This window comes from Sminthopsis crassicaudata, chromosome 1 (genome assembly GCF_048593235.1).
Source record: "Sminthopsis crassicaudata isolate SCR6 chromosome 1, ASM4859323v1, whole genome shotgun sequence".
NCBI lineage: Eukaryota > Metazoa > Chordata > Mammalia > Dasyuromorphia > Dasyuridae > Sminthopsis > Sminthopsis crassicaudata.
In genome coordinates this window covers 238,927,565-238,946,399 of record NC_133617.1, presented here as the reverse complement: position 1 = coordinate 238,946,399, position 18,835 = coordinate 238,927,565, and the positions used below count along the sequence as shown (strand labels likewise).

The 18,835-nt window shown below is 32.4% G+C and overlaps 1 protein-coding gene across 2 annotated transcripts in view; it reads right to left on the bottom strand.

Moving 5' to 3' along the window:
* The window catches only part of TAF4B (TATA-box binding protein associated factor 4b), a 157,546-nt gene that overhangs the window by 93,369 nt on the left and 45,342 nt on the right, over positions 1-18,835 (bottom strand). Inside the window, exons 7-9 of one of the 2 annotated variants that reach the window (XM_074276957.1) lie at positions 15,540-16,283; positions 2,510-2,645; positions 1,535-1,640 (exon numbers count right to left, since the gene is read on the bottom strand). In XM_074276957.1, coding sequence (XP_074133058.1) covers positions 1,535-1,640; positions 2,510-2,645; positions 15,540-16,283 — 986 coding nt within the window. The remainder of the gene's footprint in view (positions 1-1,534; positions 1,641-2,509; positions 2,646-15,539; positions 16,284-18,835) is intronic. The other variant, XM_074276965.1, reaches the window with a different exon arrangement.

Here is an 18,835-nt window from a genome sequence, read left to right as displayed (position 1 = left end):
TAGGGCAAAAAAAAAAAAAATTGCAGAGAGGTAGCAAGACGATTTATTTGATGGTATGTAGACAAAGAAAAAAAGCCATGAGAAAAAATAGGAGCAGTATATCTGTCTAGAACAAAGAAGTATATCTACCTTGTTACTTTAATAAGGTCTGCATTTAAAACAATCACTCTTAATGAAAAATTATTACTTTTTTTTTTTTTTTGGGGGGGGTGTTGATATGGGAGAGGAATTACTGTATATAGAAGACCTTAAAAACACGAGTACAAAAGATTTAAATCTCATCAAATACTTATCTCATCAAAATTAAAAAATTTAAATCTCATCAAATACTTGATTAAATAAAGACAGAGGGAAGAAGGAGATAACAACATAAGACAGATAAATTCAGATATTTAATCAACAATACTGACTTTCAAAATACAGGTATCAGAAGATAAGCCCTGTACTTCACCTTTGCTACTATATAAATATATAGAAGATTTCAAACACATTATAAATGGAAAATTCCATAATGGTATTATATATCATATTTTAATGTGACAATGACTGTAAAATGGAAATTTTAATTACTATAACCTAAGAGAAATGACAATATTTGTTCACTTTATAATTCTCTGGCTTGCTTCACCATATAATCTTTTGAAGTTTAATAGACTACAACCACTAATCAAATGCTATTGAATAGTAAGAAAAAACAACAGCAGACAACTCTTATTTGCAATAAAAGCAAAGAATTTATATAGAAAATATTTCTTAAGAACTTTGACAATAATAAACATTCTAAAAAATGTTAGATAATATGCATTTCTATGAACATTTTGAACCATAAATTTAACAAACTGGCCAACTGGATTAATTCACAAACTTTCATTTTTATGATAATTCAGCAGTATATTTCTACTTCTGAAGGTTAATGGTCTGCTAACAATGGATAGTTAAGTACAACTCAGCTATAAGCCAGGTTTTGTGACAAAAGCCATAATTAAAACTTAAGTCAATAATTTCTGCCTTTACCTTAAATTTTTGAAGGCTACCAATCAATTTCAAATTAAATCCAATGGCATCTAAACTGAACAAGAATTCAGTGGCTCAATCCAGACTAAACACTTTGCTAATTTTCAAAGATGTTTCATTCATTATGATTTCCAAGTAAATTGAGATATTAACTATATTTCCATATTTTAAAAAAATTGTCTAATGTTTAGCACTGTGCCTGGCACATATTTACTACTTAATGAATGTTTGCTGATTGAGTAAAAAACAAAACAAAGGGATAATCTAATATGTGGACGCACATATTATGGATATAGAAATTTATTTTTTGATTGAGCCTATTTCAAGTTTTCTTATAATTTAAAGATCAATTGTAAATATACAGATATTTCTTCTTTTTCCATCATTAAAGATCATAGCCTGCCAAAGAGACAGTTTAAACCAAGCAGTCTAAAGTATTATTTATTCTATTGGTAATCCTATCTATTCTTTGTTGAGATCATTCCTTTATGTCATATGAAGTTCTAGCTACTTTCTTTACCTGAAGGATGTTGTTCCATTCTCTTTTATTTTGTTTTTCTGAACAGCAGTTGCTTGAAGCGACAAAATTTTATTTCCTGGCAGGGTAATTTGCTTTAGTATGGAAGCTGGGAAGGGAAAAAAAGCCACCCATAATACATACACTCAAACATGTCACAATAGGAAAAAAATCAAGATAATTATTTCACATATTGTCTGATTAAAGACAATTTTAAGCTGACAAATTAACAATTATGTCCACTTAATTAAAATACAACATCGAATTTACATTTTATTCTGTAAGATTAAACTCTCATTACTATCTTAAGAGATCCATGCTTCACTTAACACAATTATTTTTGTTTATATATTTAGACTATGATTCTTTTCAAACTATAAAACACATCACACTTCATCCTGTCTTAGCCCCAAGAAATGAATTTGATTTTTTATATTTATGCCACAGAATTCAAACTTCAAAATTTCAGCTTTTTTTTAAACTGGCCAAATAGCCATATCAGTATTGAAGTTATATTAGACCACAACATATTTTTAGAAAACTTTTTTACTTTCTAACAATTCATGACTGCTGGCTGCAAACAAATGAAGAATACTTTCCTAGCACTATACTTTTTAAATAAAAAAAACTAATCTATTTTTCCCAGGGCCAGAATATCACCTGAAGCCATTCACCTATGCATATATACATGTGACTACACACACGCAGAGACAGACAGCCAGACACACACACACACACCCCAATAATAGTGGACAAAATACAACCCAATGGTATTAATACATGGCTAATTCTTTCTCTATTAATCTCTAATATGCTGTAACATTACTTTGCAATTTACTGCTAAGTCAAAGTAGCATCCTCAAATCCAAATCCTTTCTAACCCCCCAAGTAAGAGAAAAGAGAAAAGAAAAAACATTTCCCCCACAATCCTATCACCCCAAGATGTTCCAAATCCCAATTGCAAAACAGAAACCCTACCTGTAGGAAACTGATTTGTTTGTATTAGTGTATTCAGAGGCATCCTCTTTTGTCCAGATTTCTGAGTAGTCAGGGCTGAAGAATGTGGTAGGGCAGTCACTTGTTTGACAATGCCTCCAGAAGGCTGCTGTACTACCTGAAAATAACAAATTACTGTTTGTTTTTTTTTTCAAAGAAAAGACAAAGAGGGGGAAAAAGACAATGCATAGGGAAAAAAATTCACAATACAACCACCCAAAACCCAATATGTTTTTTTGACTACATCTTTGGGCAATACAAGGGAAGCTTTCAAGTTTAACAACACACTGAAGTCACGAAATTTCAAATATACTTTCACCTTGACATAACAAAAAAGCTATCATTTAAATGTTTCTAGCATAAAATAACTGTTTATGAATTCCAAGGTTCTAAAAGACATGAATAATCCATACTTCATCCTGTACTACTTCAAACAGCTGAACTAGAATTGTTTGACACTGAATTTCAGTTTCAGGCCCAGCTTTCAACTTTCAAAGTTTGATTTCATAAACATTTGGCTAGTTTGAAAAAACAGATTCCACTTTCAGTGCAAAGACATTGCCTAGTATGACCAATTTTTAAAGGTAAAACAGATAATCACATACACACAAACATATATAGACAGAGATAGAGAAAGAGCTACACACAGAGAGAAGATAGGATATAATTTCTTGTCTGGAGTATAACTGACTCGCATAAAAGAGCAAAAATTAAACTCAGAATTTTCCATTAATTATTATCACTTTCTTGACTTATCCTCCACAATCTGTCTTGATTAGTCACATACATGCCACTAAAAAACAAAAAAAACCACCCTTCTTATCAAACAGTCCTTTTATAGCAACTTATAGTTCCTAAGTGTTGCCATTATAAAGAAAATCATAGTATATAATTATATAATTTAAGGTCACAACCATAACTATTGAGGGCTAGTCGTCATAATTGTTGTTTCAAGGGTCTGTGCTTCCTTTATCTTAGCATTATGCCATTATAGTTTTTAAAAAATGATTTCATGATACCTTTAAAGATCTGCAAACATTTAACAAAGAGCTATGGATGGAAAGTAAAGATAAATTATCACCTAGTTAGTCAAATGACTTGAGAAATCCTTGATAAATCTGTGTCTGGTAGCAAACCCATTGCGCAGCTTTCCTGCTACTGAGGAAGAGTGAAGATGAGTATGGGAGTTATGAACCATAGTCAATTAGGTACCCAAACTAAGTCCAGCACCAATAGGATAAGCCCTCAAGAATAAAGGACCACCAGAATGCATGGAGAGAGGCAAGACATTCACACTGGATGAAGCTTCTCTAGTATTAGTTTTTATCTAATTATTATCTAATTAATAATCTAATTAATCTTAAATAAAATTAATCTTAAATTAAATAATCTAATAAATTAATATCTAGTATTAGGAAAAGGCCTATGAGTAGCTACTCCAGTGGGTATGGGAGAAAGCATAATGTTCCTTCCTTTCTCTAAGACAATGGGTATAATAATAAGCCCTACATACTTTAGGCTTATTAGCCCTAATCAAATTTGATTGGCAATTACCAATCAAAATTAATGCTGTGACATAGTATATTAGAGTTTATTTGAGTTCATCACTACATTCTGTAACCACTTCCCTGCCCTGGGGAAAATCTCAAAGCTCATCAGGAAACTCATCCTTAGAGAGATTCCTTCAGCTGTAGAACTCATACAGCATCAGTACTTTTCAATATCCTGTGTCAATATCCATTCTGACTGAAGAAAAAACTCCTCCCTAAGGCTTAAAGAAGCATCTGAAGCCCAGCCAACTCTTCATTTTCCACTAGCTGTGTTTCACCAACATCATGCTCCCACGCTCAGCATTTTTCTCTTGACTCCTTTCAGTTTCCCTTTGTTCTTCTCCTATTAGACTGTAAGGTCCTCCAGGACAAGGACTGTCTTTTTCTTATTTGTATCCTCAGCAATTAAGACAATATTTGGCACATAGCAGGCACTTAAATATATATTATACTGTGCTGTACTGTATTCTTTCAAGTACACAAAGTTAGTTTTTGCTTCTATTTTGGACTGGATCTGTGATTTCATCAGTATAGGGAATTAAGGAAACCCATTCTCTCAAAGCAAATCAGCACTGCTCTACAACTTGTCTTAGATAATTATCAAGATATTATTTCTATTAATAATCTTTGGAAATGCAAACTGTAGTTTGTTCAAAGAAGATTCATCCAGTTTCACAAAGTGAATATAGAGTACAACTAAGAAATTAAAAGTTTCAGATCTTTACTCACTCTTCCTTAAGGCATTACTCACGGGATGTTTTTAGTCGTCAGTGTAATTATGGACTTCCCAAAATACTACAGTAGCATAGTGTCTGGAACACTGCAACTAGTACTTAATAAGTATAATTTCATTCATACTTATTAGCAGTAATTTTTAAGTATTTCTCAACAAAATCTAAAATTATAGCCTAGGCAGATAACCACTTGGTATCCAACTATCTCTAGGTATGTTTCCCTACAAGATTTAGTTGAAGGCAACAAGAAAGATTACATAAAAGACTTAAAATGAAACATAATTGCTATATAAAAGTTAAATGAGTTACATGCTTAATCAGAGGGGACACTAAAGAAATTACAGGAGAAATTATACACAAAAAGACTACAAGGGAAAACTTCTTAAGAATCTGACCTGATCCAGAGTAGAAAAGACTTTCTACATCCCTAGAGTCTTTAAACAAAAGCTATATGAAGACAACTGGTCAGAAAAGTTATAAAGCAAGCTGATAAAGATAGTGGGAGTTGTTAAAAATGACCTAACAGGTCTAGCTCCAAGATTCTATGAAATGCTTCTAATTGACAAGCCCACATAGCTAGTCCATTAAACAAACAAACAAATACCTGATAAGACATTGAGAAAGCCATGAGATAATGGCTACATAATGGATACATTATTTGTGTATATTCTAGGCTTTCATATCCAGAGATATTTTACTATATATCTTTTCATTATATGTAGCCAAACTTAAATGAATAATAAAAATCCTCAAATAATACAAAAATTGCATGAATAATCAAAATCCACAGATCACCCAAAACCTAGCCAATATTTTCAGCTACCACCACTCTGCCCTTAAATTACTTTTTCCTTAAAACAAAAAAGAAAAGTGAACCTCTCTTCTTATTCTTCCTAAGAACTAGTCAGGGAGTGAACAGCATTATCTAATACCTGAGTACTCTGTTTATGAATAACTGAATTAAATAGCCAGAAAATTACAACTGGAAACAAGGAAATATACAAAATATTTGGTGATCATCATTATTTCAAATAGAAGCTATTTTCTTTTCCATTATTTCAACTTCTCCTGAGAAGAAAGAATTCATCTTTAAGAGCTGAGCAGCAAGGTTCTCTTCAAATGCTAAAGATGTTCCCAGTTCAAGAAAGTTAGGTGGTAATGGTTGCTGAAATGTATTGACAAAAAGGAAAATTTTAAGATATTTTTACAATTTGGAAATACTAAGAATTTCTGATCAATACAATAATCCATCATTCCAAAAAATGAATCATGCTACCATACTTCCAAGTGATAGATTCAGGATATAGAATAAAAGATTATTTTCAGACATGGCTAATTCAGAAATTTGTACTGCTTGATTATACAGAAGAAAAAATTGGTTGTTCACTAATTTTTAAAAACTCTAAATTCTTGAAATATTTAAAATATTAATTTAATCTGATTTTGTGTCAATACCAATCAAAATCACAAGTTAATAATGCACTACTAATTCATGACTCTTTTCAAATAAACATAAGGCAGAATTTAACAAACCCAAAATAGCAATATTCTGCTTTATATACCCACTAGTTAAAGACAACTATGTGGCAATTCATTTGGAAAAACCAAAGATATGGCAATAATAACATTGCAATTGGCATTTAGGATAGAACTACTCTAAAAAGCTGTACTAAAAAAGTAATTGGTTTTAGGCTAATTTTACTTTTTTTATATCTTCAAATATACCAGATATAGGTTTAAAAAAAAAAAAAATCAGTTCCAATTCATCATGCTGAAGAGTAAATATTTAAATATAAGAAAACTAAATCTGAGAAAAGAATAAGCAGGGGTTAACATGATGGCAAGCAATATAGAATTAGTCATTTTAACCATAAATATGAATGGGGTAAACTCCCCCATAAAGAGGAAGCAGTTAGCAGACTGGATTAAAAGCCAGAATCCTAATATGTTGTTTACAGGAAACACACCTCAAACAGGGTGATACATACAGAATAAAGGTAAAAAGTTGGAGCAGAATCTACTATGCTTCAGGTGAAGCCAAAAAAGCAGGGGTAGCCATCCTCATCTCAGATCAAGCAAAAGCAAAAATTGATCAAATTAAAAGAGGGAAAAATAGGGAAGGGCCCTATGTCTTGCTAAAGGGTAATATAGATAATGAAGCAGTATCAATATTAAACATATACGCACCAAGTGGTGCAGCATCTAAATTCTTAAAAGAGAAATTAAGAGAGCTGTAAGAAAAAATAGACAGCAAAACTATAATAGTGGGAGATCTTAACCTTGCACTCTCAGAATTAGATAAATCAAACCACAAAATAAATAAAATACAAAAAAAGTTTGATATGATAGATCATTAGAGAAAACTAAATGGAGACAGAAAGGAGTATACTTTCTTCTCAGCAATTTATGGAACCTATACAAAAATTGACCATATATTAGGATATGAAAACCTCAAAATCAAATGCAGCAAGGCAGATGCAATGAAAATTACATTCAAAATTACATTCAATAAAAAGCCAGGGGAAAATAGACCAAAAAATAATTGGAAACTAAATAATCTTATACTAAAGAATGATTGGGTAAAACAGCAAATCATAGACATAATTAATAATTAACTTATAATAAATATATTTATATATATAAATATTATATATACATATATATAAATATATTATATATATTTATATATATATATTATATATAAATATATTTATATATATATATATATATTTTATATATATAAATATAAATAAATAATTAAAGTTAACTTCACCCAAGAAAATGCCAATAATGAGACATCATACCAAAATGTGTGGGATACAGCCAAAGCAGTAATAAGGGGAAGTTTTATATCTCTAGAGGCCTACTTGCATAAAATAGAGAAAGAGAGGGTCAACAAATTGGGCTTACAACTAAAAATGCTAGAAAAGGAACAAATTAAAAATCCCCAGACAAACACGAAACTTGAAATTCTAAAAATAAAAGGAGAGATTAATAAAATTGAAAGTAAAAAAATTATTGAATTAATTAATAAAACTAAGAGTTGGTTCTATGAAAAAAACAACAAAATAGGCAAACCCTTAGTAAATCTGATTTAAAAAAGGAAAGAGGAAAAGCAAATTGTTACTCTTAAAAATGAAAAGGGAGAACTCGCCACTAATGAAGAGGAAACTAGAACAATAGTTAAGAGTTACTTTGCCCAACTTTATACAAATAAATTCGATAACTTAAATGAAATGGAAGAATACCTTAAAAAATATAGCTTGCCCAGATTAACAGAGGAAGAAGTAGTCTAAATAGTCCCATTTCAGAAAAAGAAATAGAACAAGCTATTAATCAACTCCCTAAGAAAAATCCCCAGGACCAGATGGATTTATATGTGAATTCTATAAAACATTTAAAGAACAATTAACTCCAATGCTATATAAACTATTTGAAAAAATAAGGATTAAAGGAATCCTATCAAATTCCTTTTATGACACAGACATGGTATTGATACCATGGTATTGATATTGAACCAGGTAGGCTGAAAACAGAGAAAGAAAATTATAGACCAATCTCCCTAAAGAATATTGATGCTAAAATTTTAAATAAAATATTAGCAAAAAGACTACAGAAAATCATCCCCAGGATAATACACTATGCCCAAGTGGGATTTATACCAGGAATGCAGAGGGCTGGTTCAATATTAGAAAAACTGTAAGAATAATCGAGTATATCAATAATCAAATTAACAAAAACCATATGATCATCTCAATAGATGCAGAAAAAGCATTTGACAAAATCCAACATCCATTCCTACTAAAAACACTTGAGGATATAGGAATAAATGGACTATTCCTTAAAATAATCAGTAACATCATATGTAATGGCAATAAACTAGAACCTTTCCCAGTAAGATCAGGAGTGAAACAAGATTGCCCACTATCACCATTACTATTCAATATTGTATTAGAAACCCTAGCATCAGCAATAAGAGTCGAGAAAGAGATTAAAGGAATTAAGAGTAGGTAATGAGGAAACCAAACTATCACTCTTTGCAGATGATATGATGGTATGCTTAGAGAACCCCAAAGATTCTGCTGAAAAGCTATAGAAATAATTCTATAAAAATTGTTTTATATATATAAAAGTTGCAGGATACAAAATTACAAAAAAAAAAAAAAAAAAAACAAAAAAAAAAAAACACAACAACACATCCTTGCTGACTGGCAGAGTATGCTCTGCAAAGGTTAAATTCTTCCTTTCCTCTGTAAAAGTAACTAGATTAAATTGGAAAACCTCAGATTTTATCCTCTAATGCAAAATGTAAGCTTAAAGAATAAGGGGGGAATGGGGAAAAGATCCAATAAATGCAAAAAATAAAACTGATCGATAAAAATCTATTTTTAAAAAATTATGAATATAGAACCAATTAATCAAGATTATCAAAGATATAAACTAAAGAAAATTCACTGGTAGAAAGGGATTATGTGTAGTTACAGTTTATCTTTTACAAACTTACAGAAAATGATCATTTCAAGCAAGTAGTAGTCAGAAAGAAACTTTCAGACATAAGGAGACTGCCAAGAACTCCCACATAATAATCACCTATTTTTGTCCACTCAGGGATGAAATATCCAAGTATTGACTAACTTGCAAACCTTACTATTACAATCAACAAGGCATATGATTACTTCCAGAAAGGATGTGAGTCCCACAAAGTTCTAGAACAGCCAGCATTTAGAGTTGGAAAGAACCTTGAGACAGAATCCAATCTTACTTTATTATACAGAATTGGGGGGGGGGAGGGCGTGGGAGGGGGAAATTGGGGGAAAAAAGAAGTTAAGTGATTTAACACCAGTATCTCAAAGTTAGTAAGAAGTCAGAATTTCAATCTATGTCCTTTCACTGCCAGTCCAGTATCCTTTCTACTAAACTCCATTATTCAATTTTATAGTTGTCTTTATAAATGACAGGTATGTCTAAAAAAAAAGAATTAATTCCTAAGTATTTAATGCCTTTGTTGGAAATATGCTGTTTTCATGACTTAATATATGATTTAATTCTGGTAGTTTTTCTTTTATGTAATTGAACTGATGTATTCTATTTTTGTTGTTGTTAGAACAGTAGGGTTTTTTCCCCTAATTATAATATGGTATAAATGATAACAACATTTTGGTCTTTTAATTTATACTGCAGGGGCAGCTGGGTGGCACAGTGGATAATAGAGCACCTGCCTTGAATTCAGGAGGACCTGAGTTCAAATCTGATCTCAGACACTTAACACTTCCTAGCAGTGTGACCCTGGGCAAGTCACTTATCCCCAGCCTCAAAAAAAAAAAAAAAAAAAAAAAAAAAAAAAAAAAAAAAAAAAAAAAACTACTGCAGATCTCTAATTTTTTTTCTTATAACTGCTAGGATTTCCTATCCTAAATTAAACTAAATCCCACATCCACAACTAACAAAACTCAGCATCTTAGCTTAATATCCCATAGGTTATTTCAACACATAAAAAAAAAAAAAAAAAAAAAAAATCATCTTCCCTTATAAAACTACCTAATCTTCCAAGCTTATCTCTACTGAGGGTACCACCATCTTTAATCCTCCCAATTGATCAAACTGATCATTCTCTATTTTGCCCTCTCCCTAGTAAGTTTGCAACATCTTGTGGGCATTACTTCAGTACTCCCTTTTCTCACCTCTCTACCTTCCAATAATATCCTGACCTGTCCCCAGGTTTACAGTTTTCTCTCCAATCTCTTCTCCACACAATTATCAAAATAATCTTCCTAAAGGACAAGATTGAACATGTCACTCTGAGGCTTAAAAAATGTCTACCTGTAGGAGAAAATACAAATACAATAAGCTTACTACACAATATGGCTTTTACTTATTTTTCTAAGGAGACAACATACTGCTCCCCCACTTTGATCAATTCTACCCTATATGCAATTCCAGAAATGTGGTATCATCTCCATGCTTTTGCAGTTTTCCATGCCAAAGAGCACTCTAACTCTGCTTCTGAGAATTCCTAGCTTTTTCAAGGCTCAGCTCACATACCATCTCCTAAAGAAACCTGAATGATATCCTTAATTTGATTCTCCTTCCTTCTGGAATTATTAGATGCATTCTTGTCTTTTTACTGTTTTATTCTGTCAGTATAACACAAAAAATTTTTGAGGGCAGGAAATGTTTTTCATTTTGTTTCATATGCAGAGTACCTAGGTATAGCTGATATTTAAGAGTTATCTGTTGAATCAGAAATAGTGAAAAATGAATACTTTGGTAATGTATGAATTTTTAGTGAGAATGCTTCTAAATGTTTTTCCATCTCACAAATGCTGGAACTTGGGTAAGGTAAATTGCTTTTATCATGGTAAGGAAAATTTTATTTCTTCCTATTCTATTGTTCTGTCAGCCATATTAACATGAACAAATACTAGATTTTTATCAAAAACTCTCAGGGTGACAAGACCATAGTCCAACTGAAAAAGCACTGGCTCTGGCATCAAATGTCTCAAGTCTCATCTCTGTTCTTTATTACCTGTGACATCACTTAACCCTTCTGGTCTCAGTTTTCTCATGTGATAAAATGAGAAGGTGGGCCTAACTTGGCATGTGAGGGGTCTCTCAACTCTAGGTTTACATGTATCTGGCATAAATGTTTGGTCATGATGTACTTATATTTAAAATACATTTAATACATTATTAATTAAATAATTAATTAATTTAATTAATATGTTTAATTTAATAATTAATTAATTTAAAATTTAATATATTTAATTTAAAATATATTTATATTTATATTTGGTACTTTGATATTTTTATACTTGCCTCTAATTTGTTCTTAATGTTGTCCAGGGATCATCACAAGATTAGCCATAGGCCAAAAAAATTTTGGCCACAGCAACTTTCTAGAATCAGGGGGGGTTGTCTTGGGGAAGGTGTGTCTGAATCTCTTATTTCATCTATGTGGAAACTTTCTCCACCAAGGCAGATCTGCAACTTATCTATAACTTACATCTTAGATGATTATGGCAACTAAAAGAGAGGTTAAACAATATGCTTTTACAGCCATGCAACATGTATGTGTATGCATGCATGCATGTGTGTGTCAGAGAAAGGATCTACACCAGATCTTCTTGAATCCAAAAGTAACAGACCTTTTCAAGCAATTCATCTTATAACCCTGATAAGGATCACACTCTATTTTGGCAACAGAAAAGGTTTTGTGTTGCCTATCTTTATATTTATGAATAATCTGCGTACTAACAGCTATTCTGTTCTCTTAAGATATAAAAATTCACCTCAAACTATATAGAAATGGTAGAATCTACAAAGAAATGATAACACTTCTGATAATAGGCTATATTATATTAAATATCATCAGAAAACATTACCCTATCTTTGAACAAAAGCATGATTCATCTATTCCATGAAGTTCTAGTCAATGCACTTCAATGTAGAAATAAACAGAGCAAGAGCAGGCCCAGAAAAGAACAACCAAAATGATAATCAAGAGAATACAGAAACTGACATATTGAAATAGGCTAAAAAAAAAAAATTTAGGAAAAAAAATTTCAGTGTGCAAAGATGAAAATTGAGGGGCAATTATGGTCAAAGTTTGTAATAGCATGAAGAATAGGCAATGTTAAAAATAAGTTAAAAAAAAAAAGTAAACATCTAGGGACCACATTTTTAAAAAAAAATTGTTTCCACTTATTAGCACAAATAAAAAGTTAAAAAGTACTATTTTTGCCTTTGCTCAGAAGCTATAATTTAAGATTTGATATCCCAAATGACAACAAGCAGAAATTTTAAGTGAAGTCAAAACGGGTTTAAATAAATCCAAAGATAATTAATTAGAACCAAATCCTCTTTGTTCCACTGGCCTCTCAAATTTATTATGTCCAAAGCTAAACTCAAAAATGTCTTTACCAACCAATTTTTTGAAGGCACCAACCACTTTTCCTCCAATCACTAAGGCTCGTAACTGAATCACCTTTTCTTCTTTTTCACTTACTCACATATAACCTACAAGTTGCCAGGCATGACTGCTTCCACTTCCACACCATCTTTTCACAGACATGGTCTTTTTCACTCACATAACAACCAACTTAGTTCAGATCCTAATTATCTCTTTCCTAATAGCCAACTAACTGGTCTTCCTGCCACTATTTTGCTCCTTTCTAATCCATTCTTCACAAAGATGCTAAAAAGACTTTGACAAGGTATTTATCTGATATCATTCTTCCATTTGGAATCTTTCAATGTCTCCCTAATTGCAAAAGGCAAAAGGATAAAATTCCAGCTCCCCAGAATGACATTTCTAATTCTGGTTTCCCTTTCAACCTTTTTTTTCATAATATTCTCCCCCTTCCTAAAAGCCAACACGCCAACAAAATTACACAGTGTTAAATGTCACCCAATCTTGACCTCCATCTGCCATTAATATACTGAATAAATCTTCTCTTCAAGCCTGTTTTGATGTTTTTCCATAAAATCCACTGATTTCTATCTCCTTATTCAATATCCTTAAATGAATGAGTTCTCTAGCTCATCAAAATTTCACATAGGACTCTGGGTCTTTTCTTTGCTTCTATCATAATAGTAGGTATGCACACCATATTTTTTTCTACTGCTATTCATGCTGTCCCCCTATGCACTGTAGGTTACTTAAGGGTAAGGACTGTATTCACTGTTCATTTTTGTATCCTTGGCACTTAGCAGAATACCTCGTACATGGAAATGTTGAAATGCACCTAAGAAAACACTGCCTTCTATTATAGATGGGATATATAGACTACAAACTAAATCCATGGATTAACATTCTTAGTCAGTATTTGCCATATTTTTTTTCCCCTACATTTCCCTATATACTTTCTCTGAAGTATTTCAAAACTCCCTGTACTTCTAGCAGGATGTTTTCCCTTTTACTTAGACTCAAAATTAAATTAGATCATCTCTTATTACAAACCTAGTCATGATAGTCTTTTTCATTTTTAATTATTCATTTTTTAACTTCAGTACTGCTAATTTAAGTCATCTAAAAATGATTCTATTTCATGGATTCTTCCAGCTCTGTGAGTATTAAACCCCATTCCGTGAGGCATTACCACACAAAATAGTTTATGGTATTTTGTGCCTCAGGTAACTCTGTTAGAAGCCTGATTATAATACATCTCCACTAGCCAGTATTTAGCTACAGCAGCCTTTGCTGTATCCAATCTGTTTTAAATAGCTAGACATGAATACTAAAATCAAATTTGTTAACTGAAATTGAAACAAAGGCAAACAAAAACAGTAAACTCTCAGAAAAAGAACACAGTTTACATTCCTTGAAAGAATGATGGAAGAAACATAATTGAAGAATTGTATGTCAATTAACTAGACACAATTCTCATTCTTGGTTACAATTTCCTTAAAGTATTCCAAGAAAAGCCAAAATACTGTGAGAAATGTTTTATTTTTTCTTTCTGGAGAGGAATGATCATGGACCCACAAATACACAAACTTGAGTATGACCTATAGAGGATATATAACAGATTTACTTCTGTTCAGGATGGGCCACCTACCTTGGGACAATTTTATCATATATATAGTTATCTCCTCCTCTCTAACAATCCCCTTGGAACCCTGAAACCCTGTTGTGATATGGCTGTTCTTAAAATTAACCTTGGGTCTTCCCAGTGCCATGCCATGAATATTTTCCACTCATGTGTTTGACAGACCCAAAAAGAGGTAGGCAAGAGATTAGCCAGGGCTTTAAAAGGACAAGAAATGATTGTCACCATTCACTGGTTGTCCCTGATATGTGGGAGTAGATTACAGAATCTCTCTATTCTGCAGTAATATACTCAGTAACTTTGAATTATTCACCTTCCCACATTTAGAACAATTGCCTCCTTTCTCTTTTTCTTCATTCCTTTCCCAATCTGGTTTGAGATTTTTGTGTACAAAATGTACTCCTACATAGGGGCTACCTCTATTACTGCCCCACTATCAGCACAGAACTTGGCATAAAATAGCCTGTAAGATGTAACTAAAAGCCTACAATCTCAAAAAGAGAACAATATTATGATCTAAGTTAAGGAACAAAAGTATCGCATGATGTGAAAGAACAATTCTTATGGGTTAAGACAACCTGAAATTGAATTATGTGATACTGACCACTTAACCAGTTTCTGCAAGTCTTTTCCTCAATCTACATTTTATAGAATGTTTTCTTTAAAACAATCCTAAAGTATAGAGCACCATATAAACTTAAACTGCTTAAATGACTACACAAGAGTGCCAATCCAACATTGTGCTAAGCACTTTAACAATAATCTGAATTGATCTTCACAACAACCCTGGGAAGTATGCTGTCATTAATCCCATTTTCCCCATGAGGAAACTGAGGCAAAAGAGGTTAAATAACTTGCTCAGGATCACACAGCTAGTCAGTGTCTAAGGCTAGATTTTAACTCAGGTCTTCCTTACTATAGTGCTTTACCCACCACCCCACCTAGCTACACCTAGAAATTGCTCCTATAATTCCTTGCAGGTGAAATCTAAAGGAACACATACATCCTCTCAACAAAACTTTCAATTAGATCATTAAACATGCTATAATTAAATCAATCAACAAGCTTTCCGTTAGTCCCTTTATTTCCGTGAAATTCCTACAACTACCAAGTCTAGAAACAATTGGCCTTAATTCCCCAAAATTAATGACTATATTAGAGGGGAAAAAATGTTACTCACTAACTGTTTGAATTTCAGAGTTTGTGGAGTACTGGCTGGTTGTGAAAGGAAGGAGCCAGGTTGTGTAAGTTTGATATGAATAGGAGGCCCAATGACAGGCTTTACAGAGGCAGATGTGGCTACTCCAGAATTCACAACTGACTTTGAAGGTGGAAGAGAAATGGATGGCCCCACAACTTCTCCAGAAGTCACAGTGGGTTTTGTTGGTGGAAGTGACAGCGTTACTGCTGCCCCAGGGATGAGGGGTTTTTCAGGTTGCAGTGAAACAGTTGCTACTGTAGTAGCACCACAGGTCACAAGAGGCTTTGCAGGTTGAAGGAAGACAGTTCCAGCTGTTACTCCTGCTGGACTGGTGGTTGAACTTACAGAATGGAGCGTGACAGCCTTGCTAGTCACACCTCCTGGGACAGAAGCTGGATTTATAGGGTGGACAGCAACAGCTCCGACTGTGGGTCCTCCAGCTCCAATAACGGGGCTTCCAGAGCGAAGGGCGACAACTCCAATGCCTCCAGTACTAGCCATAGGACTCGCAGTCTGAATGGAGACAGTGCCCACTGTTGGTGCTGTGGAAACATGGACGGGCTTTTCCGTGTGGATGGAAGAAACAGCTGTTGTCACTACAGGAGGAGGATAAGTGACTGTGGCACATGTAGGAATGACGACCTGGGAAGGAGTTTGCTGGACACACTGCTCAATGAAGCTCTGGGAGCTGGGCATTAGCTGTCGTAAGGCAGTCACACTTTTCTAAAAATGGAAAAATTCAATACTTATCACTAAGAACCAAACAACCAAGCAATTAAAAAACAAAAAGTACTTGAAATAAACATTTATGAACTGTTATTTGCTATGCAAACTTTCCCCACAATTCCAAAAACCCTATTTGCTTTTTTAAAATAACAATTGCCAATAAAACAACAATAGTAACAACACTAACATCTATATAGTACTTACTCTGTGCCAAGCATTATGTGAATCATTTTACTATTATTATTTCATCTTAATTCTCACAATAAAACTGCAAAATAGGTGCTATTATTATCCCTATTTTATGTGATGAGGAAACTGAGGCAAAGAGATGTTAAGTGAATTGCCCATGGATACAAAGATAGTAACTGAAGACCACCGTCAATTTAGATGTGAGTCAGGTATTCCTAACTCCAGGTCCACAGCTCTTTTCACTGTACCACCTAGCTGCCTCAGAAAATCTGTTATATATTCAGCCTTAGCAAATAAATATTATGGATAAAATTTTTATCATCAAATTCTGTCACTTATTCAATAGTGGCATGCTAATTCAAAACACTATGTCAATCCTAGAATGGAAGTCTTCCTAAAAGCTGTGAGGAAATTAGTGTTTTTAAAAAACATAATTGAAAACTGTTACCAAAAAAACCCAAAACAACAAAAAAACAACCATATGCAAACATTTAAATATACTTTGGACCAAAGTTAAAATTAAAATATATAACATTCATTTAAATCCCCCCAAACTTCAAGGGCCCCTGCTATAAACAAACCAGATCTGTACTGGGGCTTTAATAACATTACCACAGTATTCATGAATTTAAAAACTGAGTTCCAGGAAATAAAATGAAAATAGAAAAAGAAATACTAAGAAAGTTAGATCATTACCAAATGGCTTTAATCTTCTTTTTAGAAAGTAAAGGCTGAAATTAAGAATTTTCAGATGTTGCATTAATAGTTAAAAAGCTGATTATCTGTTTTATGCAATGGTTCCTCAGAAATAGGGAAGAAAATGGATACTGGGGCAAATCCAGCTGTTATTTTTTAAAAATAAGATATAAAAAATTTTTTTAATAACTACAAGCTGAAATGATTTTTTCCCTCGAAAAAAGAATAATTTAAAACTATTTTTAGATTATACCACTAGAATATATTTTCATTGTTCCACTACATTCTGATTTCTTTCTTCTGTCTAAATGAAGACTAAGCTATCACACCTGAAAGAGGTGAAGCATAATCAGAAAAGAAAGACAAAAGTAAGGTAAATGTCTTCATTGCAGTCAAATGTGCTTCACTAGGACGCTAAGAGGTGATGATGGAGAAAATGAAAGGGATAAATAGAATTTCCTCTTTAAGTCAACAAGAACCCTAAAGTCCAAAATACTTTGAAAATTTATTCAAAATTAGTTAAAACTAAATAAACCAAGTAATATTATCATGAAGCTAGTTATTCAAATGTCCCTGTGATATTGAACTTCTCAAAATCTCATTTCTGCCATTAAACCAAAAAAAGAAGTGAAATCTGAATAATCCTTAACATTATCAAATAGTTCTCAAAAAGTTGTCATTTCTGATATTCCTAATCTAAATCTTTTAAAAAGTAATTTAGAAAAGATTCTCTGAAACTTGATAATAGCAATAACACTTTTAAAGAAGCATGAAGAATGCAAAAATGGATGACCATACTTAGCCCTAAATAAAATTAGAGGAAAAATTACATTTGTCTAAAATTTTAAAAAGGTTATTTTAAAAAATGCAGAATACAAAGGATAAGATAGATAGCTCTGAACACAACGCATAGTATTTGTTATACGTAGGCTTTCTTGAAATGGAAATTTATTGCTATATATTTTGAATCCTCTCATGTTTGTGGTGCACATGAATTTTTTTTCTATTTTAAGTTTTTTTTAAAATTATTATATCTTTTTATTTACAAAACATATGCATGGGTAATCTTTTTAATCTTTTTAAACATTGACCCTTGCTGTTCCAAATTTCCCCTCTTTCCTTCCATCCCCTCCCCTAGATGGTAGATAGTCCAATAAATGTTAAATATGTTAAATCCAATATATGTACACATATCTATAGTTATCTTGATGCACAAGAAAAATCAGATCTAGAAAGAAAAAAAGAAATCCTGAGAAGGAAAACAAAAATGCAAGCAAACAATAACAGAAAGAGTGAAAATGCTATGTTGTGATCCACACTCAGTTCCCATAGTCCCCTCGCTGGGTGTAAATGGCTCTCTTCATTACTGGACAATTGGAACTTGATTTGAATTGTCTCATTGTTGAAGAGAGCCATGTCCATCAGAATTGATCATTTGATTTAAGTTTAAAATAAATTGTTATTTTCAAAAAGCAGTACATTTAAAACTCCTTGAAAATTCAACTATTAAAAAAAGTTTGGGGAGAAGACAAAAACCTTTAAAACTGATTACATAGATGTGACCTATATTTATAAAACTTTCTTCCTAGATAACAGAACTTAATCATTAAAATAAATTTTTTTTTTCTTTCAATGGAAAATGGCTATTTTTCATTAGTAGAAGT